A 25057-nucleotide genomic window follows, 5' to 3' on the forward strand; every position below is an offset into this window, starting at 1 on the left:
TCCTGATTTTAATGGAGGTTAGATTGCACCTGGTCTTTGTTGTTTAACCTCCCTGCAAACAAAACCAATAATGAGAATCCATCCCAATTTGCTTGCAGGGTGTTGTGTGAACCCCACACATTTCCGTGCATTCCCTTGTTGCTTTCCTGTATCTTTCTTAAGGTGGATTTGTTGAGAGCCAGTGTGGTGTAGTGGTTAAGAGCGGTAGTCTCATAATCTGGGGAACCGGGTTCGCGTCTCGGCTCCTCCACATACAGCTGCTGGGTGACCTTGGGTCAGTCACACTTCTTTGAAGTCTCTCAGCCCCACTCACCTCACAGAGTGTTTGTTGTGGGGGAGGAAGGGAAAGGAGAATGTTAGCCGCTTTGAGACTCCTTAAAGGGAGTGAAAGGCGGGATATCAAATCCAAATCCAAACTCTTGTGCCAGGGTCATGCAAACCAAAACAATGCCAGTGTGTGTGCTTCAGTCCCTCCCACAAAATGATGACAGTCTGGAAGGCGCCCAATCTCTAAGCAGCTTACATAAAACTGGTATAAAATATTAGTACATACACATTATTATTATTCATTTTTAATATTTCTTCCTTTATGTGTAAACGTACACCTTGCATGCGACTCAGATGCCACACACAGCAGAGCTCAGGTTTTTAAGTGCTCTGGTGAAGCTGCAGCCACTGTGCCTCTTCCTCCGTTCCTCTACTTGCCCTTGCGGGTTGAGATAACAAGTGGACCAATGCAGAAGGGTGCAGCGGCTGCAGCTTCATTGGGGGCTCTTTCAGACATTCTTTTTTACTGAGCATTCATCCTGGTTTGCGTGCGCAAAGGTTATGCAGAGGTTATACGATGCCTGCTCTTCATTGAGCTTCCATCCTGATTTATTTGCAGGAAAGTAATATATCTTCCAGGGATGCAGGTGGCGCTGTGGGTTAAACCACAGAGCCTAGGACTTGCCGATCAGAAGGTCGCGGTTCGAATCCCCACAACAGGGTGAGCTCCCGTTGGTCAGTCCCAGCTCCTGCCAAACTAGCAGTTCAAAGTTAAATATATTCAGCATGTAGTGCCAAGGTTCGTATTTACCATTTAAGTCTTCTTTGAATAATTTTTTTTGGGTTCTGTGGGTATTTTCTTTTATTCATTGGGGTTGACTTAGAGATAAAATGGAGTGTTTGTTTTATCTCTCAAGGAAACATGTTTATAATAAAATACTAGAAAGATTTAAAAAAAGCACGTCAAAGTGCAAGTAGATAAATAGGTACCGCTCCGGCGGGAAGGTAAACAGCATTTCCATGCACTGCTCTGGTTCGCCAGAAGTGGCTTTGTCATGCTGGCCACATGACCCAGAAGCTGTACGCCGGCTCCCTCAGCCAATAAAGCGAGATGCGCGCCACAACCCCAGAGTCGGTCACGACTGGACCTAATGGTCAGGGCCCCCTTTACCTTTAATATATCTTCCAGTCACTAAAAAGCCACACTTTTTATTGCATTTCCCCCCTCACTTTCTTAACTCCAAAAGGTCAATTTAAAAAAATCTATTGTTCCTCCAGAACAACAGGTCTTTAATCCACTTTAATTGTGCAAACCTGAATTTCTGGTATGCAATCTAATCCCTCCTGCAAAATTGTGACAGTCTGGAGGTGACCTTGGTGCCCTGGAACATATAAACCATGCAAGATATATACCCTGGTTAAGAACCTGGCAACCTAGACTGCGGAATCTCATTGGGAAGGGAAAGGTAGAAACACGGGATTAGGTGAAGATCCAAGTGTCCAAACCAACGTTAGGTTGAGCTGAGCAATGCGAAGAAACGTCATGGCTGCACAGAGAGCTTTTTGAGTGCCCATGAACCAGTGTGGACCACCCAACTCTCCATATGATAGACAATGCTGGGGTAGATTCCAAGTGAGGGAAGGCATATGCTGTGCAAAACAAGAGTTGCCAGATTCAGTAGAGGACTGGCCTTTCCAGGGTGCTTCCAGATGGAACTCACAAGCTGCATATCCATGAGCTGTCCTGATTGCTGCTAGTCCAAACAAACCAGCAACGTAATCATGGATGGGCTATTCTATGACTGTGGAGCTGAAGCCACAGCTGTAGCTCACAGGTTTTGCCTTCCAGGCACAACCCCCAGCTTTAGTACCCCAGGAAGCCCCACTGGGTTTGTGAAGACCAGATCACTCTTTGACTGTGTGTGCAAGAGAGAAATATGCAAAATTCAGCTAAGCATGTGCAAGAAATGTCCCACTTTTGTTCTCCAAAGAGCTAAAGGTGGTCTACATGGTTCTCTCCCCCTCCTCATTTAATCCCCACAGCAACCACGAGGGGTAGGTTAGACAGAGAGGCAGTGACTGCCCCAAGGTCACCCAGTGACCCTCATGCCCAAGTGGGGATTTGAACCCTGGTCTCTCAGGTCATGGACCAACACACAAACCATTACACCCCACTGGCTCTTGTTGAGGCTCATGCAGAGGAAAAAGCTTTTCAAACACATTTACACATATAAACCTATTCCATTGTTTGATACATTATGTCACAAAAATGTCTGACCGTACAAAAATAAGGGAGAGGAGAAAAAAGACATGAACAGCTTGAAAGTTTATGGTTCTCCTTCATAGGTTATATGAAGCAAAGTTTTAACTTAGAGTTCTCACTACTGAAATAGCAATAATTCAATAGAATATGGATATATTATATGCTATTGGTGGCATATAGGATAGTTGTGCATAGTAAATTTTGTATTGTGTGTTTGTATGTCTATTTTTAAAAGTAAAATATATATGCTGCCCTTCATTGTAAGATTCCAGGGCAGTTTACAAAATTAGGAACAATAACATTCAATGTAAAACAGCAATAGGATGATTGTTTCCATTTCAGAGCATTCCAGTTCTGTGGCCTCTTCAGAACTGTGCCCAGACTCTAAGACAGGAGCCTCTGCAGCCCTCTTCTCAATGAGCTGTTTGCCCACACAAATTAGTCCCTGTTCCATCCTTGAGGTATTTTTCCTTCCCCACTCACCCCACCTTTCTAGTTTAGTGCTACAGTTACTGCTGGAAGCAGCTGTCTGGATACAACCTAATAGTTGTGTAGGAGGGGAGCTTTCCAGCAAGGAGGCTATCTTCTCCCACCACAATGCCATGGAAGGAAAAGTTCCAACTGCTGAACATCTCCTCTCCCACACAACTATTAAAAGCACAAAAGGGCCAGTCCTGTATCGTCAGGCAACCCTAGGAAAGATAAAATAAAATCCAGGCTGCCCATAGTTGCCTTTCCCCTACCTAAGATTCTGCTTCCTCCCCCCCCCCCCAACCCCTTCCAAGCTTAGTGTAGGGTGGTCACCACTTGGAAATGCCCTCGGGGGGGGGAACAGCAAGAATAGTTGAAACAGGCTCCAGCTCTAACCTTTCTGCGAGCCTCTATACATTCATTGGGAGAAAGTCTCATTGAATTGCATGCAACTTCATTCAGAGGATTGGGCATCATGTAGTAGAAGGGTGAAAAGAGAGCGTGGCTGCTTCATATTTCCTCTTTGGTCCTATTTTTCAGCTTAGTAATCATTAGCAGCACCACCACCCCAGCTCCCAATCCCCTGGGACTCCCCCCCCCCCCCGGATCAGGAAGCAAAAAACAGGATCTCCATAGCTTTCCTGCATCTCCCCACCTCCTAAAACACACATATGGATGACAAAGATGAGCTGGAAAATGCCTGGTTGTGGGGATTAAGCAGCCTCCCCTCAAGCAACCTGCCCTTCCGCCACTGGGGCACAGTCTATCCTCACTGATTTGGTTAAAAATAAAAGCAGAGGGAAGAATTTGAAAAACTCTGCATGGCATGTCCTAAGAACCTAGGAAACCCCAGAAATGGAAGCATTAATAGGATCAGGGCACAAGATGAGTGACATGTTACATAAGCTATTCCTAGTGTTTTATAAGATAATGATAATGAACGGGGGGGGGGGCGTGTTTGTGTTGATATGTGTTTCCCCAAGACTTGACCATCGTACTTGGTAAGTAAAACTGTGGTGCCAGAAACCCATTGTCGCCTTCTTCTCCTTCTTAGAGCTACCATTTTATGTTGTGAAACAACAGGAGTACTGGGAGTGGGTTGTATATATTAGCATAATATTAAATGTTTTTTATTGCAAAATTTAAGTGTCCAAATGGGAAAATAAGCATCTGGAATGGCTACTGTGACAGCATGGCTCCTTCCCCTTTACTTATCCCACAGCCTGCTTTCCCTTCTGTCAGGTGGATCTGAGCATAGTTTGAGTAGTTTTCGCCATTGCACAATTAACCAGTGCTATTTCCAAACTATGCACACACCTAAAGAGCAGTACTTGTACAGACTTGGGCAGGAACAAAATAGAAAACAGCAGCAGCTGCTGCCCTCAGCACGACAGCTCCAGCAACCAACATTTCTGCTTCACCTGGCTGTCTCCATTGTTTGGTTGGCATGCTTGAGCATTTATGATGATTCTAGTTATCTCTTTGCCTTAACTCACCCTACTCAGCAAAGCTCAATTAGGGGCTTCTGTGTCATAGATGCTAGGATTACAGGCCCTCTGAGCCATCAGCTAAGCAGTGCTAATACCCATGAGTTTGCAAACACGGCTTATTTGCATGGGAAACCCTTTGAGCTAAGGGTCAGCAGCTGTCAAGCTTGCCCAACAAGAAACAAATGTGTGTTTTCCAAAGAACTGGGCTCTACAACACACAAAAGGAACAGTTGTTTTGGGTTGCTCCACAACCCTCTTTCCATTGCTCTGACTCCACATATATTGCCGAGAGAGAGAGAGAGAGAGAGAGAGAGAGAGAGAGAGAGAGAGAAACCAGCATGTCTTCCTAAGAATAACATGGAGGGCTGTAAACCTGTGGGAATGATTGTCATGCCACAGAACCCCTGTGGACTTTGGTAATAGAAGAAACATCTTGCAAATATACAAATAGGAGAAACTTGGGGAGTGACCCTCAAACACAGGCCAGTGGACAGCATGTATTTAATTCTGCCAAGTATACCCTGAGCTACTGGAGATCTTGCAAACCAGTAATGCCAAATGCAGCACTCAGAAGGCAGTCCTACCCCCATCATTTTCATAGTGGTTCTCAGAAAAAAATATATTGTTAGGCTCATCTCACTTCATTGCAGAGGTGTAGCATCTGCCCAAGTTTGATCCAGTTTGGAAAGAGTCCACTGGAAGCTTATTGGGATTTTGTAATATTTTCATTTATTTACAAGTATCTTGGGAACTCTGTTAAATTCTGAAAGCAAATGGCAAGTTGCATTTGGTTTTAACACCCATGGAATGCATTTTGAAAAGCAATATTGCAAATGCATAGTTGTGGGAGAGTTGACCCTAAGATGATCCTGTAACCTTTCTGGAGATCTGTCCACAGTTCTCTTATCTCCAAATTACAGGGATCATCCATTCTGGAATACTTATTCCACATACAGTGCAGAAACACAACAAATTTGCAGCCTATGAATGTGAAACACCAGAACAATCCCTGAATACAGACCTCAATTTTTTTAGCCATTGCAACAGCCTGTGACCCTTTGCTAGCTGAACAGTTGTCATTTAAAAAAAACTGCTCAAAATGTGCTAAATCTGAGAACTCTAGATTGGCACTTCTAGATAACTTTGTTGTGTATGCAGCTTTCTGTGAAAGTTCTGTTTCCATCTCATTGTTTCCCTATTACACAACCAGTGGGTGGTAATAGCCCCTGCTGTGACTGTTAGGCTGCTTTCCCCTCCCCTGGGAAAATGCTGCAAGGGAGCCTGGGGAGGTTAAATTATTGGTTGTTAGTAGTGATTAGCACCCACATTGCACTTTCATCTCCAGACTGCTTTATGAGCAGTTAATGAATAAGAAAGTGAGAACTGGGTGTCACTGCCCAGGGTGTGGAAGGCCCTCCAGGGAAAAGGATAACATTCTATCAAACTCTTTATGTGAGTGGTTCTTTGTAAGTTATACTGGAGTCATTTGTGCTAACCCCATTGGTTAGACAGCTGATTCTTTTCCCCAAAGGCACAGTAGAAAAGGAAGGTACAGTGAAGGAAGAAAATCCAGTAAGGTGGGGCAGGGGCAAGTGCTACTAGTCTCTTGTAAGGTTAGAAATAGCTCATCTGTGAGTGCTTGCTCTGGCAGCACATACACTAAAAATTGAAACGATACAGAGGAGAAGTAGCTTATCTCTTCATAGAATGCTCCATCCATATTGCCACTTGTTCAGTAATTTAAGCATGGGGTGGGGTGTTGCAACAGATATATTCGGCGTAGGATTGGATGGATCCACTGAAGTCTGGTCAGTCCCAGTGCCAAGAGGGGACAGGACTAAGTCCATTTCCAGGGGAAATCCTTAAATAAATGCAGACATTTTTCATAAATACATTTAAAAACAACTTAGGATGTGGTATGTGGATTCTCTCTCTCTCTCTCTCTCTCTTTCTTAAAAACTGCTTGGACCAGTTAGAAAGTGAGGTGCTTGCTGCACTTGCTGCAGATCTTTAATATAAGGCATGGGTTACAGTGTGCTGCCAGTTCTTGGGTAATTGTATGGAGGAAAATATGGCTTTTTCCATAAGGTGTGCTTTGATTTTTTTTAAGGTAGGAAGGAATGGACTGTGATCAGAAGGGTCTATAGACATTCAATCTGATCCACGTGCCTGCTTCCCCCCAATCTGATACTTATAGGTTCATCAGATGTGGGCTGGGGAGATGTGCTCCAAATTGCAGAGTGAATCAAAATCCTCCCCCCAACCTTAGTTCAGAGTCAGAGAATCAGGAGTTATGAGGCTATGTAATGGTGTCCCAAAGCCTCCTGCCTGTTGCACCTGTAATTTCCATGTCTTCCTCCAGTATGGAAGAAACACTCATTGCACCTTGACCATAATGGAATAGCAAGCCCTTTCTTTGTTTATAACGGGATAGCAAGCCCTTTCTTTCCATCGAGGGATGGATACATGGTTGAAAGAAAGTAAATGAGCAGAGTGTTTTAAGGGGTCTCCCTTCAGATATCAAATGGCAAAGTATCTCTTATCCCCGCAATAAAACAGCTGCAGGGGTTAAGTTGGTGTTCAGTTGAATACCACCCAAAATACGTAAGATGGATCAGAAGTGTAGACTGAAAGTATTTAATTGGGGGAGACAAACATGTTGCTAAGATGATGGCGAACAGAAAGGTGTTATTTATTGGCATTATAGTTAGAGCACTAGCCCTCTTTCTCCAAAGCAGTATTTTGCTAATATTTTGAGGAGGCTTGTAAGTGTGTTGCAAGTCCCCTTCAGACTTTTGTGGTAATTGTGGGGAGGTTGGAGGTGCAGTAGATGTGCCCGTCAACACTGGGGGTGCAATGTGAGCCGAAGAATTATGTTCAGATTGGCCACATCAGCTTTCCTTCTGATAACTCCCATCTTCAAAGCAGATATTGCATTGTGAATTTTCATATATGTTAATAGAAATAGGAATTCTCTGCATGCTTCCTTTTGGTGTTTTGAAAGCACCATTCAATGGAACAGTTAAAAGCCTCCTTACATTTCACAATGCATTCCTCTTGCCTCATGTGGAAACTGAGAGTGCCTTCTCTGGGAACCTGCTCTTGGGGAGTGCACATATGGCAATGATTTAACAAATACAAATGCTGTCTGCACAGAGTGCAGGTATGGACACTTGCAAAGCGATGTCTACAAAAGTGCTTTTAGAAAACCCGCAAGCCACAGAGCTTCAAAGGCTGAAGTGTGTACACAGCCTTAGAAACAAATGCAGTGCCAAAATCAGCAAATGAAACAAAGGCTTCACTTCGCTCAGACAACAAATGAAGGCACCTTAAAGTTAGGCTTTTCTGTTTTTGTCTTAGGCCATTTTCACATAACATTAAAAGTGCCTTTTAACCTCCCACACACTGTTTGCATGGATGTGTGAATATTAATTGGGATAGGGACAGGGACAGAGAGAAAGCTAATTTTTAATTGTTTGCTCATTCTGTCCAACATAGCTTTTGCATTAACGTGAGAAATGCAGGCTTTTTATTGTCGCACGTAGTTGTGCACATATCGGCTGATTCCATGCATATTTACTCAGAGGTAAGCCTCACATAGATCAATGGTAGATGTGCATAAGACTGCCATCTTAGAAGCTTGGTTCCATGTGCCTTTATTCAAAAGGAAGCCTGTGTTCTATATGGCACTTACTTCCAAGTAAACATCAGCTTACTGACCAATCTTTATTGGTTTTATGCCTTCTTACCTGCTGAGCAGTTGCCAATCACCGGAATTGATAGAAACTAAAACAACATTCTTGGTAATACATTCATTTTTATAGTCGACACTCTACCTAACAGTGAAAGTTTCATTCTATCCCAAATTTGCAAATTTCTTTTAATATCTTCCCAGGTTTTAAATAATTATCTTTCTACAAATTTATATTATTTGCTGTTAACCATATACCTAGATACTTGACTTTCCTTTAATCTTTAGACCTGACACATCTTGTAATTTGTTTTTACTCTCATCATTCATATTTTTTTACCAAGAGTTTAGTTTTGTCTTTATTAATCTTAAGACCTGCTACATCTCCATTTTTTTTTTTATCTCTTGTAATACTTTTGGGATTGACTCTATTGGTGGTTCTACAGATAGCACGTCGTCTGCAAATGCTTTTAATTTACATGGTCTCTCTCTCACTCTTATACCTTTAATTTCTTGATTACATCTTATTCTTTGTGCCAATACTTCTAAAACTAATATAAACAACAAGGGTGACAATGGGCAGCCTTGTCTCGTTACTTTAGTTATTTTGCAATTCTCAGTCAATACATTATTTACTATCAATTTAGCTGACTCTTCAGTATATATTGCCCAGACTCCCTTTATAAAAGTGTCTCCACAGCTCATATATTCCAAAACTTTAAAGGTAAAATCCCAGGAGACATTGTCAATCTCAGCATATCTTTCATGTCCAGTAGTCTTCCATGACTGTTCCAGTCCAAGCTGCCTAAAGTAGCTTTGATCACATGGATTTCCTGTTTCATGATGGTCTTCTCACCAAATCAGAAATGGGTTTTGCAACTCATAGTCTAATTTTAGAAGTGGTCTCTAGAGCAGGATGGTTACATTTGGTTCCTGTTCTCAGACCCAGGCTCCCCATCATTTCTTGGCACACAGAAGAGACTGTGTTTTGGATCATTGACACTACAACGTGTTGAAAACTGAACTCACATGCTGTATAAAATAGCAGTACAGTAGGCATCCAGGCTGTTGTTTAAGGGCTAAGCAACCCTCTTTACAATGTCAGCAGTTCATTTTATGTGGCATGATCTCATCATTAAAATGTACAGCAGGTAAAGTGATAAGAAGGCATCTTAAGCCTTCCCAATTTAAAGTAGCAACCTGAAGATTTAAGTTGATGGGGGTGCCTATCAACTCTACAATTCTATGATTTTATGTTGCCATTTTGAGAATGGTAACCCGTTTTTACCTACCCAAATTAAAGGAAGAGGCTGATTTGCCATGCAGAGTGTTAGTTTGCCATTAAGGAGCCCAGTTAGTTACATGTTGCAAGCATTCATGAGTTAATAGATCTAGGCTTCTCAATTACAATACACAAAACAGGGTCCATATTACTTTATTTTTATTGTACCTATTTCTGTTTGACTCCAGGCATTATGGGGCTGGAGTTATTTTCATCCCGCCAATGATGACATGCATCTAATCCCAAGGGCTGCCAGTCAGGATAAATGAGCCCTTCTGTAAGCAAGAGTGTATCTTTCTGCTGCTGTTCCCATGCAGAATGAGGGCTGTTCTGAGAAGGAGCAGCTAATTCCATTAGCTGGCATATTTGCCAGCCAAATCTGGGTATTCCCTAAGCAGCATCTAACAGTACACTGGCTTGGAGGAGCAATGGTTGCATAAGCTTCTTTAGTTAAAAATGCAACAAATCCGTTTTGAGACTTCAGATAGTCATGTGAATGACCCACATTTGCAATACTTGTGTGTGTGTGTGTTTGTGTGTCCCCATGCAATCAAAGGTCTGCAGGAACTCTGGACATTTTGGATGCACTGTCATGGTCCTAGTGGGGAGACCTGAAAATGTTACTTAACAGGTATGCATCTGGCTGCTTCAACCACTGCTGCTACTGCTTTGACATTTCTCTAAAGTTTGTACACGGATGGCATGCATGTCCAGTACTAATAGAGCACTGCACAAACATGTAACAAGCCAACATGCTAGCTTCTCTGAACGATGGGTAAGCATGCATGCCCACACTGTCACTATTAATGAAGTACTGGGCACAGTCAGTGACCACTCTTCTACTGGACATTTTAGAACTCTGGAAAACCAGGATTCTAAAATAGACAGGGAGCCTGCATGAATACAGGTTTGCAACCTAACACAGGTGTCCCTGGTGGTGACAAGAAAGATAACAGTGGCGGTGTCATCTCTTACAGCCCACTACACATAGTTAAAACATCACAGTTATCACTAGAGAAGCTTTCTTTGTCTAAGAACTGAACCACCTTAGAGCTGAAATGGCATTTTACAAATAGTGAAATCTGGTGATGTTTCAGAAGCCAAAATTTGGATATTTTTCTCTTTCTTGTCATGCAACAGTCAAATTTCAGAAATGAAACTTGAGGTCAGATTTGGAATTCATGGCTTGTATCCAATGCAGCTGTAAGTAAGTGCCCCATCAGTCACTGCCCATAATGGCATCTGCCTCCCCTCCAGAGAAGAAAGGGTGAGGGAAGATCTATATCAGGAACTAGAGTGGAGGAAAGAACAGCATTAGTATATGCTGTCTCAGTGAATCCTGCCGCCTGAGGTAGTCATCTCACTGTGCCTTATGGGTGGACCAGCCATGCAATCAGCATAAGGATTTCCACTTGTGCAATGGGACTTTCTCCCCTTTTTCTGCCCCATGCGCCCCCTAAATTTGCTCTGGGTTTCCCCCCAACCCTCTGGAGCAGATTTGGGGAGGGTGTAAGGGGGGTGGGGAGAGTTGGATATAGATAGAGGACAGAGAGGATCTGAAAGTTTGATCAGAGTGATACATGAATTTGCTTCCGCTCTATGCAACTTACACATAGTGTGTGCAAGGGATTCTGGCCAATTGGTTTTTCCAGTGGTGTTCTGCAGAAAAAGTGATCAAAACTGACCCGGTTTCTAACTCTCTATCATCTACAATCTGAACTGTAGTATAGACCACAATGTGTGAGAAACATTGAACACTAACTAGCTACTACTAGTTGAATAACAAAACATGTCTGCTGTCCAATATGACTGTTTGGACATTCAATATCTTCATCATTCTGGAGGACAGAAGTCTTCTTTTCCCTAGATCAGGAAAAAGCCAGCATGGGCATAGAAAGAAGTGAGTGGCATATCCTGGGTTAAAAATCATGGTCTTGATCCTGGCATTGTCATGACTGAGTATTGCTGGAGGCAATGGAATTTAAGCTAGTCATAGCTTTAGCTGAATCAGGTCCCATATCTCTCAGGCAGAGGCCTTCCTGTTTAACCAAGGTCAGGGAGTCTTAAAGGCAGCATGCTTAAGACATGAACTGTTGCTAATGGCCTGGATTCTTAGAACTGCTGAGTGTATCAAAAGAGACTTCCTTAACATTTCCGGACATTGAGGAGATGTTGATATGGGGGGGGGGATAAATAACTTATTTTCCCCAAGAGTACCCCTCCTGATTAAGTTATGTGGGTGCAGGAAATCCCTCCACCGTTCTGACCCTGATGAAATTGAAAATCTTCTACTGCAGCCCTGGAAAAGGACAGTGACTCAGATGTATGTATCAGAGTGCAAGGCCAGTCACACAAGGCTGGGCAGGAGCCAGTGCTAAAGCAAGGGACCTCGTCATGGTCTCTCTGGGGTGCGTTTCCATAAGGAAATCAGAAGTATTTACAGACGATAAAAGAACACAGTGCTGCCAGGAACAGTTTAAAAGCAGAATCGCCTGCCTATAAATTCTCTCCTTTACTGCAAGCAAATAGGAATGAGATCCCAGCAAGCATGTAAAGGCAGCTGCACACTGAGGGAAAGGAGCTCCCACGCTGCGGGATGTTTCTATATTTGTCTTTTTAAACTGATCATTTTAAATAGGAAGTGATTTTAGCACAAGCCAAGAGCGCCTTGCTGCCTGCTCAGGCTCCCGGTCTTGCATTAAGGGATTTGAATGCATGAGAGTTGTGCATAGCAAAGAGACAGCCTGATCATTGGCTCCAGAATCCTCCACTAACCACCACTCATTCTGCATCCATAAATTTGATTAAATTATGTATAAATCTATGTAATTTTTGCATAAGATGCTAGACTGGGAACACTGGTGGGTAAATTCTTTTTTGAGAGGCAGGCTCACATGGAAGGATATAGAAATAAGTAAAGGAAGGAGAGGCTAGCCACTGGGAAGCTACATGTGACCTCAAAATATTGACTAGGCACTGCCTTTATGGTTTTCTCAACAGCAATGAGGATTAGAAACCTTGTTTGCTTTAAAATTAAAGTAAATATTCTCACGATTTTGAGGGGCATAAGAATCTAGATTCTGTAAATGATAGCTGATGCCTGCAAGTGCGTTGAATCTGTAAACACTTGTGCAAATCAGAGTCCTGAAAGAAAGTTGTCGTAGCTCCCCCCCCATTTCTCTCATGGGGGAAGCCTGTTTCATGGACCCTCTTACATTTGTCCTAACAGACTTCCCTAAATTTTCTTGTTATTTATGTTTATACTCCTGACTTTATTGACATTCCAGTAAAATGATTCCGTAGGGCATCTCAAGAGATATGGCAAAATCCAAACATGTTTGCTAGGAATCTATTGTAGAGTGTTGGTCATTCCTATTTAGCTTTGAAAATAGGTTTCCAGCTAAAGCACGTTTGAAGAGAGTGGAACTACAGGCAGCAGCTTGCAGTTCTATAGAGCATATACGTACCTATTCTTTAGAGAATATACATTTGTTTCTGAAGCAAGTGGGCTAAAACTGAGTTCAATATTTTTCTTCCTGAGACTTCAACATAAAACACTCCCTTTGGTTTGTATAGTTTCAGCTTCCATTATCAGGGGGCACAAGTTGCATCACAAGGCTAGGACATGAGCTATGGGTGCCCTTGGAACACCACAGAAACACCTATCTTACCTAGGTACTTGCACAGCCGCCCACAGATTGGATGCCATAAATAATTTCTGTCTCATCTGCCATGGTGTTTTTCTTTTCAACTGGGAGCTCAGCTGAGGACAATCCAAGGATATGCCTGCACATGCAGCTCTTCCATTTCTGGGCCAGCCCAAGACATTTTTCCGCCTGAGGCGGAGCAACAAATGGAGCCTCCCTGCCACCAATGAAAAAGTCAACATGCATAGTTCCCAAGGTCAGCCAAGTTATCTTGGCACCTGAGGCAGAAAATCCCACAAGTGCCTCACCTCTCCTTTCTGGCAGGAAAACTAAAATAAAAATAAATTGAAATAACTAACTGTTAGCTGCCCTTTCATCACACCCCAAATCAGACTGCCTGAGGCAACCATCTCAGGAGCTATCCTCACTCATGCCCTTCTGGTTTGACAGCACCAAACCAAAGGTCTTCCCATGTGGCACATGGGAACCCTATGCAGAAAGCTCACATTGGCTCATGCAAGCAGTGGGGCCTTCATTGGGTCAACCTTTGTCTGCCATGGTAGAGGAACACATCTCAGCTCATGATAGTGTAGTTTGGATGTGATTAATAACCTCCAACCTATGGGAAAAGTGCCATGCAGACAGACTGTGGTTGAGACTTGGGCTGGATCTAGACATATCAAAGAAGTGTTTCTGGAAAACACGTGGTAAACTTTATACAGTGGTACCTCTAGTTACCTACTCAATCCGTTCCGGGGTGCTGTTCACACCCTGGAAAGTCCGCAACTAGAGCGCCGCTTCTGTGCACACACGTGGCACGATAGAGCGCTTCTGCACATGTGCGCATGGCAAAATGTGAAAAAACGCAACCGGAGACTGATGTAACAAGTGGTACGACTGTATGAGAAATCGTGTTGGCAAAAATGGAACTTCACAGCGCCATCTAGTGACACAGTGCTTTCATACTTATACAGTGCATATAAAACGCTTTTTCTTTACCAATCTAGCTAAGTCCTTGGAGTTAATATCTCAGACAAAAGAAGTGACAAGTTCAACTGAATGAACAAAGCCATTCTACGAGGATGCTCTTCCTCCCTTCCTCCCTCTCTTCCTTTAAGAGCAAGGAGGTGATTGCTTTTTATGCAATCTCTTCTTAACAAAGTCACACTAATCCCCACACTAATCCTTAATGCTTCTTGGAGAACCCCAAAATAAAGGAAGCACGTTTGCAACTGCAGAAGAACCCAAGAACCTTCTGGGAGCACAGTAGTATCTCAGAGATGCACAGCCAGGCTTTTAATGGAGGGCTGGATAGTTTTCCTGCCTGCTAATTAAATGACTCTGGATCATTAGAATCTTGTAATTTAGCTGTTCAGGGAGGCAGATGCTGGCATATCAAAGCAGCATGGCCATATTTTTGAAGAGTGTTCCAGTTAGTTATCTTTACTAAGATGGATCCTATAGTATTCATGTTGAGGTCATTCATACTGTGTGAAATACAAGAAATCTCAAGTTTAAAAATGTCATCTATTGGAGCAAGCTCTGTTTCAGAATACTCTTTTTTTTTTAGTCAAGCAGGGCAGCCTGAAAGTTCTTCTTTTACTGTCTTGTGCACTATTAGAAATCACAATATATATTTACTTGAAATATACATTTGTCTGGATGTGTTGAACATCACACATACAAAAAAATATATATGCAATAAGTGTACGTACAAAACTATCCTGAGTAAGAGTGGAAAAGTCACACATCAAAGACATAACTGCTTCATAGTGTGAGAGAGTGGCTGGTTTGGGGGGCTCATGTATTTAACACAGAATACTTGACTATGCTATGTGATAGGTTAATGTGGCAATTATTTGAGTTTCTAAGTAAAACTACTGATAACTCATTGTCAAACTATTTTCTTTAAACATTTATTCTAAAAAAGAAGCCTAATTTTCAGATGTAGAGAGAACAAGGTTGCTCAATATTTGATAATCCATCTCACCTATATAGCATGAAAATTGAGGTAAAACGGGAAAGCCACAGGGATTGTGTCAGATTGTGGGCCATCCCTGTCCTCTTCCTTAAGTTGGTTTGTTTGGATAGGGCTGTGGAATGGTTCCTCCATGCAACTTCATTCCGTAAACCTGGGATGGCGTCCGCAATGTCTCCTGGGCTATTAACATGTCTCACCGACCCTGTGCTCCTTCTCCAGTTTTCTGATGAATGGCACGTGTATCTCTCTGCATAGTGTTAGCCTAGGACATTTTCACATAAGAAACAGAACATCAAAACACAGAATTGACTTCCCTAACACAGAATTGACTTCCATTTTTAAAGAACATGCAAAGGGCCAGGTTGCAAGCAGGAAAGTGGAGCCACATCTGGAATCTGCCACCTAAAATGACACCTAAAGGTTGCTTAATGGAAAACTAGCTTCGTATTCCAGATGGAGAAAATCTATCTGTTTCTGTTAATGCTGGCTTACCATCTTATTTCACTTTAATATTTTCTCCTCATTCATTTTTTCTTCTGCAAAATGTGTATTTGTTCATCGAATTTCCTGAACAAAGTATGAGCAATTAAGGTAAGCTTTGCAAGAGATGAACTACTGGGACAAAACAGAACTCCTTGCAAAGTCATCTTCTGTCCAGGGTAGCTTGACGTAAAATGGCAGCCCAATCCAAATTATGCTTATTAAGCTCCATTCAGTTCAGTAACATTTTATCCAGACTAAATGTTCTTAAGATTCCAGTCTCAGTTTTGCCAAGAGCTGAATTGTCTGGTGCAACCAAGAGTCCAGGCACAAGTCTGCTCCCATGCAAGTTAAAATAACCAAGACAGACTAAACAGCTTAAAAATAGATTTCAACAAGGAACTAACTGTAAAGCCAATTCCTGAAAACATAACCTTAAGGCAATACTTACTAGAATCGTAAACCTGCTGTTCATCCCTAAATGCTTTTACTGATAATATATACTTAATAATGCACTACGATGGAATGTTGGAATATTGCTTTTGCTTTAAGTAAGGACAAAGGATTGTGAAATCCAACCCCTCATGTTTTTCCTAGTGCACACAGTTTTGCGGCAGTTAAAGGCACAGGAGCTCTGCCCTATGCCGCCCCCCCCCCAAAGAAAATAAACAATGGGCCTATTTTCAAATGTTGGGTATCATGGGGGTTTTTTTGCATGTGGCTCCCTTTGGGAAAATTCTTCAGGGAGGGTGCAGCAACTTCCAACAGAATTATTGCTGCCTCCAAATAGATAAACCATTAGATCAGATGGAATAAGGCAGTCACTGCAGTAACAAATGGAAGTGATAGACCAGCTCTTCAGAGTGAGGCTCAGGCTTCTAAAGCTTAGAAGCAAATCATTGGATATGGAGGGTAGATGAGGAAGAGTAGCATTTAGACTCCCCTCTGCCACCAGCCTCAAAGTATGACCTCAAGCAAATTGATTAATTTCCCCTTTGGAGGGAAGTCTCATTATTCAGCTCCCCAAACTCCGCAAGGACATTTGCTGCTGTGACCAGCTCAGCTGATTAAGGGCTATGAAGAGGCTGGTTTCCTCCCCTCTGTCCACAACTAGGCAAGTAGGGTCTGGTTTGTTGCAACGAAGGTACATGCAGGTTTGGGAAAGGGGCTTAATCCCTGAGAGGTGTGCGTCACATGGGCTGGCACTATGCTGAAAGAGCCTGTTGGGGAGTCAAAGTAGGACATTAAGCAAGACAGGAGCTGAAAATGCTAGGCTCTCCTAGTAGTAATTTAAAGTTGGGTGACAAGATGCAAAGGAGGGAAGGATTCCTGTACCTTTTAAGAGTATTGTAGAAACAGGCGATTTTGCAACAATAGCTTGTCATGTAGAAACAAGAAAAGCTTTGCTGCTGAAATTGTTTCTGTAAAACTGTTTTGGGTTTCTGTGTTTGGTGTATTTATTACAAATACATATCTGCACAAAAACAGACATCAGCAATCAATAATTGCTGATGATGACAAACTCTTACAATTTTATACCTAAATTGCATATTTTCTTCATAACTTTGATAAACTTTGCTGTGTGCTATTGTTGTGTCAAATATGTTCTGTTAATTTTGAGACTTCAACTAACTTACCACTTTAACTCACAATATGCATCACAAATTATTAGATCAAATTAATACTTCTCATATGCAAGTAGGAAGTTAATAACCAAGATAGGTGGGAGGATGGGATGGGATGGCATCAAGGAGTCAAATGATAATTTCACAACATGCTGGTTTGGGGGCAATATTGATGTAGTTCGTAGGGTGGGAAACCCATGGCCCAGAGACCCAAAGCAGCCCTCCACACCTCCACATTTGGCCCTCGGGAGTCTCCCAAGGAACCTTCCTCAGCTACACCCCCTCACTGGCCCTGTTTGCATGTAACTTGAGTTAGAATGTGTCCTTGAGCTCTGATCATTCTTCTTGCTTGCCTGGGAAAATGATTTTTGTGTAGAAACAAGCCTACTGTACAAAGGTAAAACTAACATCAGTTGCTCTGCTTTATTTTACTGCTGGCTCCACCCACCATGGTTTTGTGCCCCCCCCCAAAAAAAATGGTTTTCTGGAAGGGAATGTTGCCTTCAGGCTGAAAAATGTTCCCTACCCCTTTAGTACTCAGAGCAATCCAGAAAGCACATCCCATTTGTTATTAAATTTGTGTAAGGTGTTCCTTCATATGTAAGCCACTCATCCTTGAAATTTCAGTTCTAAGAGTTAATTCAGACATGCATTCTCATCGTTCAGTGAATATAAGATGTGCCTTGTATGTATGAAACAGCCATCACAGATCAGTTACCACAGAACTTTCATAACACCTCAAAGATGATATTTTTCAATGGAAGCCATTCATATATTCAGCTGCAAGTTATCAATGGGAACAGTCATCTAGTAACATACATACATAAATGAATCAGCGCTTAGCTCGTGTCTCTGGGATGCACAGCTGTGTTATGGTTGGCACAGAAGAGGTAGGCACTGATCTTCTTCAGGAGGTACCACACCAACACTTCTTTGAAAGCAGTAGGGATCACTCTCTCCCATAATGAGCCACATGCTACTCCCTGGACGTATCTAGTGAATCGCTTCCTGCTATACGTCACAAGCCAAGATGGGTGACCATCAAGAGAACAGATGGTCAGCCTAACCACTGCAACCACCCTCAGGCCACAATAACCGAAACTGTTCCCGTAAACTATTTCAGATGGTGTTCTAAACACTTCCGTTGTGGCATCCAGTATGGAAAGATGGGAGCAACTTTACCTTCAAAATGTTTCACATATCCATTGTGGTGAACCTCTAAGTAATTAGCTGTATCCACCTCCAGAATTAATGTAACCTGCTTTTCCTCTCCAGGGCTAGATCTCAACAGCCCATTCACCACTCAGCAACCACTGGATGGTTCACCAAGGACTGCTGCCACTGCCACATGGTAGGCACACTTATGTCTTTAAGCCAAGGAGTCTTCTGGATCATTATGTTGATAGCACTACACATCTCACTGTTCCACAGCAAGACAAGGGCATTGACAACCAAGTCAGCCATAACATCTCCCAGAGTACTCAGGAATCCCTTGAGTTCCATATGTCTCCAAGGGTGGACTATCTTAATGGGTCTCCTACAATTGCAGGGGACTCAACCACAGCCAGTCCAAAGTTAACCAGGTGCTGTCCATGAACAGACCACCTGCCCATAACAACGGGGCCATTCCCACCTTTTGAAGGGCTCCCAGCCCACTCTGTAGTGAAGACCAGATTGAGCGTATAACCTGCAATGATGAGGCAAATGATCACAAGCTAACAAACCCTAAAAAACTATAGAAAGCAATCTTTTTGCAGGATGTTTCATGTTGCCGTAATGTAGTGTCACTTTTGCAAAACCAATATGTGAATGTTGAGGTGGTTCTTCCACTTTTGGAGGAAGAAGTTGTTGCCTGTCTTGGCCAACACAAAGCCCCTCTTTAAAACAAAACACAGCTCAGCAAAAACAGATCTAAAACGAGCAGGGGTGTTTGCATCTGCTACCCATTCATATTTTTTGTAGCAGTTCCCCTTGACCATCATGAGAAAATCATTCTGGATTAGCAGGCAATGACCCATGTGAACATGCCAGTCTGAATTTTGTTTCCAGATGCTTTGGACCTTTACAAAAGGGATGAAGTCACACCTTTTTGAGAGACCTGATCTCTATGATGAGTGACACTTCTAAAGACATTTCAGATGTTCATTTCAACCAGAGTCAAGATTAAAAAGATAGCCGATGAATAATCCAGCCAGGGACTGCCTAGAAATGGAAATAACAGGGATGGGTGACTGATCTGCTTGCAGTGAGGCGATGGGGTGATGTCATCATAATGCAGTCAGGCGAAGGATAATCTGTTCCATGATTGGCTGTGATGAAGTTTTGTTCTGAGATCCTCCTAGCCTTTCGCTGCTTCATTAACTCTCACAGATTCCTCCTGTCAAATAGGATTGGGTTGATTCAGGAGGAAAGCAAGGAACAAGGTTATGGATCGGCCTGCACTTTAAGGACTTGAAACCTTTTCCATGGTGTTAACTCAAAGTTAACCCTTTAGCTGTTGAAAGTTCTGCAGGGCCTAATACTACAACAGCAGCTCTTGTTGGCCTGCCTTGGGAATACACTGCAAGGCTGTATATCCTGCAGTCTCCTCTTCGAATGGAGGGCAAATTCAGAATATTTACACGGGGGAAAGGATGATTATGAGTTCCAGCAAAGAGTTCTGATAAAAATGCAAAATTGATACAGTCATCTGTTTGACTTCTCTTCAAGTCCCTTAAATAGAGTTGGGTGTCACTCTTTTACTTGGAATGATGAGCACCAAATATTGATGTAGTTCAGATGTGGGGGAACCTTGGGCTCTCCAGATGTTGTTGAACTACAACTTCCATCAGCCCCAGTAAACATAGTCAATGGCCAGAGATCCCAATGCTTGCTATAATTCATGTGAAAACTTCTAAAATTCTGCACTTGCACACATTTTCACAGAATTTAGCACTTGGAAGTTATATATGAGAGCAGAACTGTAGCCAGCCTATCCTTGTCCAGAAAAGGTGGAGTTTGGTCCAATTCCTCCTAAGATTTATGCCAGCTGTGCTCTAGCCATCATCCTTCTTGCTTCATTACCTGCAGCTCCCAAGAATACCAGAGTACAAAATCAGAAGAGGCCCCAAGGAGTGATACTGTTAAGAGTCCTTTCCATATTCCTATTCCATAGTGAGACCAGAGCATCAACAGGAGTGTCAACTATGTCAGTCAGAAAATCTCTGAGAGCATTCAGGAAACTGCCATAAGTCTCCAAAGATGGACCATCTTAATAGCTCCCCCACCCCTGCAAGGGCATACTGCCATTATCAAACCAAACCTCACCAGGAAATGGTTCGTCCAGGACAGCAGACTCACCAGTGGGATACTGCCTTTAAACCTTGTTGCAAAAACCAGATCAAGAATATGTCCTGCCACATGAGTTGAGTCTTTTATGTATTGAGACAGCCCTATGACCGCCATGACTCAGGAAGCCCCAGCGTGAATGCTAAACTCCCCCAACACCTTGATGAAGGAGTTCTTCAACACACACACTCCAAAACCAGCTTCACACCAGCTCAGCCAGGAAGGCTGAACAGAACAGACCCAATTCAGTCTCAGAGCAGAACAGCTTCCTTGTGTGGTCATTATCCCCTTCTCCCATGATTAAAGTGCCTTTTGGCCTAACACGTTTGTTGTCTAGCTGGTTTTCTTGTTTTTGTTGTTGTATTCCCCAGTGTCCAGGCTTTCTGCAGTACTCTCCCAGATTCCACTTTTTTCTTCTCTGACTCTACTGTATGTAATTATTATGAGTTCATTTTATTATACCCTCCAACCCCCAACCCAGCCACACACACAAATATATATACACATATATATCTTTTAAGGCCATCATTAACTATAATTATCAGTCTCTGTCAGTCATCTTCTGCAATTCACAATGCGCCTAAAGCCATAGGAATCACTTATCCAACCATGGGTAAAATAAGCATACTTCCAAACATTCTGGGAAGATAATAGGCCTTAATTGAAAGATTTTTCCCACTCCCTTCTCTCTCCAGCTTCAAGCACCTCACGTCTTTCGCATTTCTTTCTTGAGGGGGTAGAATGTTTCTAGATGAGAGGCTTGGTAAGAATACACAGAAGATGGAGCCTTAGATAAACTTGGAAAAGCTATTTGTATTGAATAGCCTGAAGTCAGTAAGCAGAGTGACCTTACAATGATGCTGTCTGGGAACCCTTCCCCATTGAATCATTTCTGGTTGTGGAGAAGGTTTGTGGCTTTGGGCTCTGAACTAAAGCGTAGCATTTGGAAGGTTGCACATTAAAAAAAAAAGTTGCTGCTCTTCATATATGGGAATGATGTAAATAAATTAATGAGATCAAAGCAAAGCCTGTTCGCACGAAGCTTTTTGCCTTTGCAAGATTGTACGGTCTGATGGCTAGCCTAGCACAAATGTCTATGGATCAGGAGTTCTGAATTCACTATCTGAACTTGCTCTCACTCTTGGTCATCATGCATGGACGAGGAAGCAGTTTTGGTTTCTGTTTCTCCAAAGGATAGGATCCAAACCAATAGGCTCAAATTATAATAAAGAAGATTCCGATTAAACTTTTTAAAGAATGTTCTGATGGTGTGAGCTGTTTAACAGTGGGAGAGGCTGTTTTGGAAGGTAGTGGACTTTCCTTCATTACAGCTTTTTAAGGCTGGATGGCCGGCTATCAGAGATGCTGTAGCAGTGGATTTCCCACATCAGCAGAGAACTGGACCTTGTCCCTGTTGCTGGCATGGCCTTGGCACCCCAGCCTGTCACATGTGCCCCCTCCATGCCTGGCTTGCTGGAGAACAAATGGAGAGTGGCCATAATAGGCATAAGCTCAAAGGATCATTTTTCTTGTTGCACCAAAGTCCACATCCAGGGAATCTGATGTTGTATCTTGCATGCAAGTAACTGAAAACCTCAACATTCCTAAGTCTGTGATAGTAGGTGTGTCTACTTGAGAGTAAGTCCCATTGAATTCTGCAGGACTTGCTTGTGAGTACTTACACATAAGGTCTGATCATAAGGCTGCAATTTTGCTCCTACTCCCTTGGTAGCAAGCCCCATTGAGCACAATGAATTACTTTTGCATAGATACGTATAGACTTGCACTGCTCTAATACAACCTCTAAGATTAGTAGCCCTGTTGAGAGGAAAAAACAATGAAGAGTCTTGATAGTACCACCCTTTCACCAGATTTGCACGTACAGAGGCTTGCTGCTCCACCATAATGAAACCCCCTCCGAAATCTTGCCAGTATCGAAACCTGAGCATCTTTCAGACGTGCTGTAAATGCGGCCCGCTTTCTAGTGACTGGGATAGGGAGTTAAGTCAGCGTGGGGTACTTTTCATCTTGTAGCAGATTTCGTTTTAGTGGATACTAGGATGGAGCAGGTTTTTTTAAAAATCCTAAACACAATTGATCGCTAAACATTATGATGGTTATTTCTATAACACTTCTCCAAAGTACAAAGTGCTTTCCCTGCAGAGCTCAAGATGCCCCCTTTGTTGGATGTGCATATTGCTCAAGAGGCCTTGTCATTCATCTCTTACTGCTTTGAAAGTGTCTGTCTCTGGAAGGGAGGCTCTGCGTGTGCTGTTGTAAATGCCTGTCCTTAATGAGCAAGCTGTAGAGTCCTAGGTCCACTATTGTGACCTTGCCTCCCACCTCATTGCCTGCTTTTCATGCAGCCACATAATAATGAACACTCCAGAGGAGCCAGAGAGAGGGAGAGGGAGGAAACATTGTCCCGAGAACAGTCCAACTACTTAGACCACAAATTAAGCCAGATAATGGGATGTGTTTTAAAGCAGCATGCCTTACCTTTGGGGTATAGTCTGATGGCTGGCTGTGAGTAAGAAAAGAAAAACAAAGCACAGAAAACAATGCTGGAGCGGGGGTTGCACTACAAATGGTTAGCTAAAAGAAATCCAAATGTGCTTTTGTGTCATCTTTCTCAGAGCACAAAATTATGCTTTCCCCAAAACTCCTTACACAGAGCAATGCCCCATTGTTGCAGATCTTAACCTGTTTTTCCTGTTCTCTTTTCTCGCCCACCGTTTTGCATTTCTGCCATCCATATGTGATCCTCCTCCTCCTCTCATGTTTAGTGGGTTATTCTTTAATTTTCTACAATGGGCTTAAGGCTCAGGTTGTTACTTCTTGTAGATTTGCATATCACCAGCTGTGTATGCCCCACTGACACTGCACATTTTTGTTGGGAGATGTAAATTGCACAGGGGTGTGGGGAAGAAAGTCTGCAAATTAGATTCTGAACTAGCCAAGAACTTTGCTGAGAATGTGGGGGTGGAGAGTGGAAACAATGAATGGGTGCATAGGTGGAGGTGCACATGATCAGATTTAAAAATAAAAACTTTTTAAAGGGTAAGAATCATAAAAGAATATATAGAAAAGTAGGACATTTGGCCAGAATGAAGTGTGTTGTTAAGTGGGATCCTGGGAGAATGCAGTTTATGTGAATTCTGATACAAAACTGACCTGATCTGCAGCTCCCAGAGTAATGTGCAGATTGAAACATAATTATCCTTAAGATTTCACACTTCTCTGAATTTTCTGTTGTATAGTTCGTACCTGAAAAAGTATTCAAATGCATATTTTTAGAAAAAGTTCATTTAGAAATGCATATTTTTTGAGACTCCATATTCAAAAATATGTATTTAGATGTAAATTTTCATGTGGAATTTTTTAAGAGTTACAGAATAATGCGGAAATGGGAGACTAGACTAATGAATGTAGGGATGCCAAAGTGATATAAGCCACACAGAAGCTAGTCCAGTCATCCTGCTCACATTAAGATACAGCTGATAGAATTCCCTTAGACAAATAGCAATGATCAGTGCTATTCTCAAATAAATATATTGAGTCACTTACATGCTTATGGTTAGCAATCCTACATGCATTTTATAGTGCAATCCTTTACATGTCTACTCAGAAGTCAGCCTCACTGAGACCAATGTGATTCATTTCAGCCTTACTCCCCTGAAAGGCATCAATCCTAACCATGACTACTCAGAAGTAAGTCCCATTAAATGTACTCCCAGGTAAGTGGGGTTAGAACTGCAGCCTTAAAGTGTGAAAGACCACATTCTAATAATATTCTAAAATGCAAGACTAACTAAATTTGCATGTAATACTAACTTGTATCATGTTTCTTCTTTACTCATTCATCTCCATTGACTTGTGGCCCTTGTCAACCATGGTTATCCAGAAACACATTGTGAAAATGCGAGACTAACCAGATTTACGTGTAATATTAATCCAAACTGTGACCTTAGCACGAACATGTGAATGTGCAGGCTCCCCAGTTGTTCTGCGCTATGCTGCTCTGTGTTGAGCTAAGCCAGGCTTCCTCAAACTTGCCCCTCTAGATGTTTTGAGACTTCAGTTCCCATCATCTCTGACCACTCATCCTGCTAGCTAGGGATCATGGGAGTTTTAGGCCAAAAATATCTAGAGGGCCAAGTTTGAGGAAGCCTGAGGCATGTGAAGTAGCTCTCCTGGATAAACCACAAGCCATAAACCATAGGACAAATCTTGATTACAGGTTGTCGTTAGTCTGGAGAGAGCAAAACCACAAACCCAGGCTCAGTTGAAGAGCTAAGCCAAACCATGGCTTAGCACAGTGCAACAGCAGAATGAACAGGAAGGAGTAAAATGGCTTCAGTCTCATTTCCTGAGGCCTGCACACCACCATGGCTTGGTTTAGTGTCTTAGCGCATCCCTTGCTTCAAGAGTTAGAAAGTACCCACAATGAAACATTCCTAAGGAAGAAGCTCTGTCGATAATACACCCTCGCTACCCATCCAAGACAGATTAAACTTTAGCATTTGTCAACAA

General features: G+C 42.5%; 1 protein-coding gene and 1 long non-coding RNA gene across 4 annotated transcripts in view; one reads left to right on the top strand and one right to left on the bottom strand.

Moving 5' to 3' along the window:
- Positions 1-25057, top strand: part of LOC310765352 (phosphatidylinositol 3-kinase regulatory subunit gamma) — a 243912-nt gene that overhangs the window by 115601 nt on the left and 103254 nt on the right. The window contains exon 8 of one of the 3 annotated variants that reach the window (XM_083620186.1): positions 24153-24261. The exons of the other annotated variants lie outside the window; for them this stretch is intronic. Within the exon in view, the coding sequence (XP_083476312.1) occupies positions 24153-24261 (109 nt within the window). The remainder of the gene's footprint in view (positions 1-24152; positions 24262-25057) is intronic. 3 annotated transcript variants of the gene reach the window in all.
- Positions 1499-25057, bottom strand: part of LOC310765370 — a 75919-nt gene continuing 52360 nt past the window's right edge. Inside the window, exons 3-4 of the long non-coding RNA XR_014549547.1 lie at positions 23699-23791; positions 1499-2011 (exon numbers count right to left, since the gene is read on the bottom strand). This is a non-coding gene — a long non-coding RNA (uncharacterized lncRNA). The remainder of the gene's footprint in view (positions 2012-23698; positions 23792-25057) is intronic.

This window comes from Podarcis filfolensis (assembly GCF_964270895.1).
Source record: "Podarcis filfolensis genome assembly, chromosome: 6".
NCBI lineage: Eukaryota > Metazoa > Chordata > Lepidosauria > Squamata > Lacertidae > Podarcis > Podarcis filfolensis.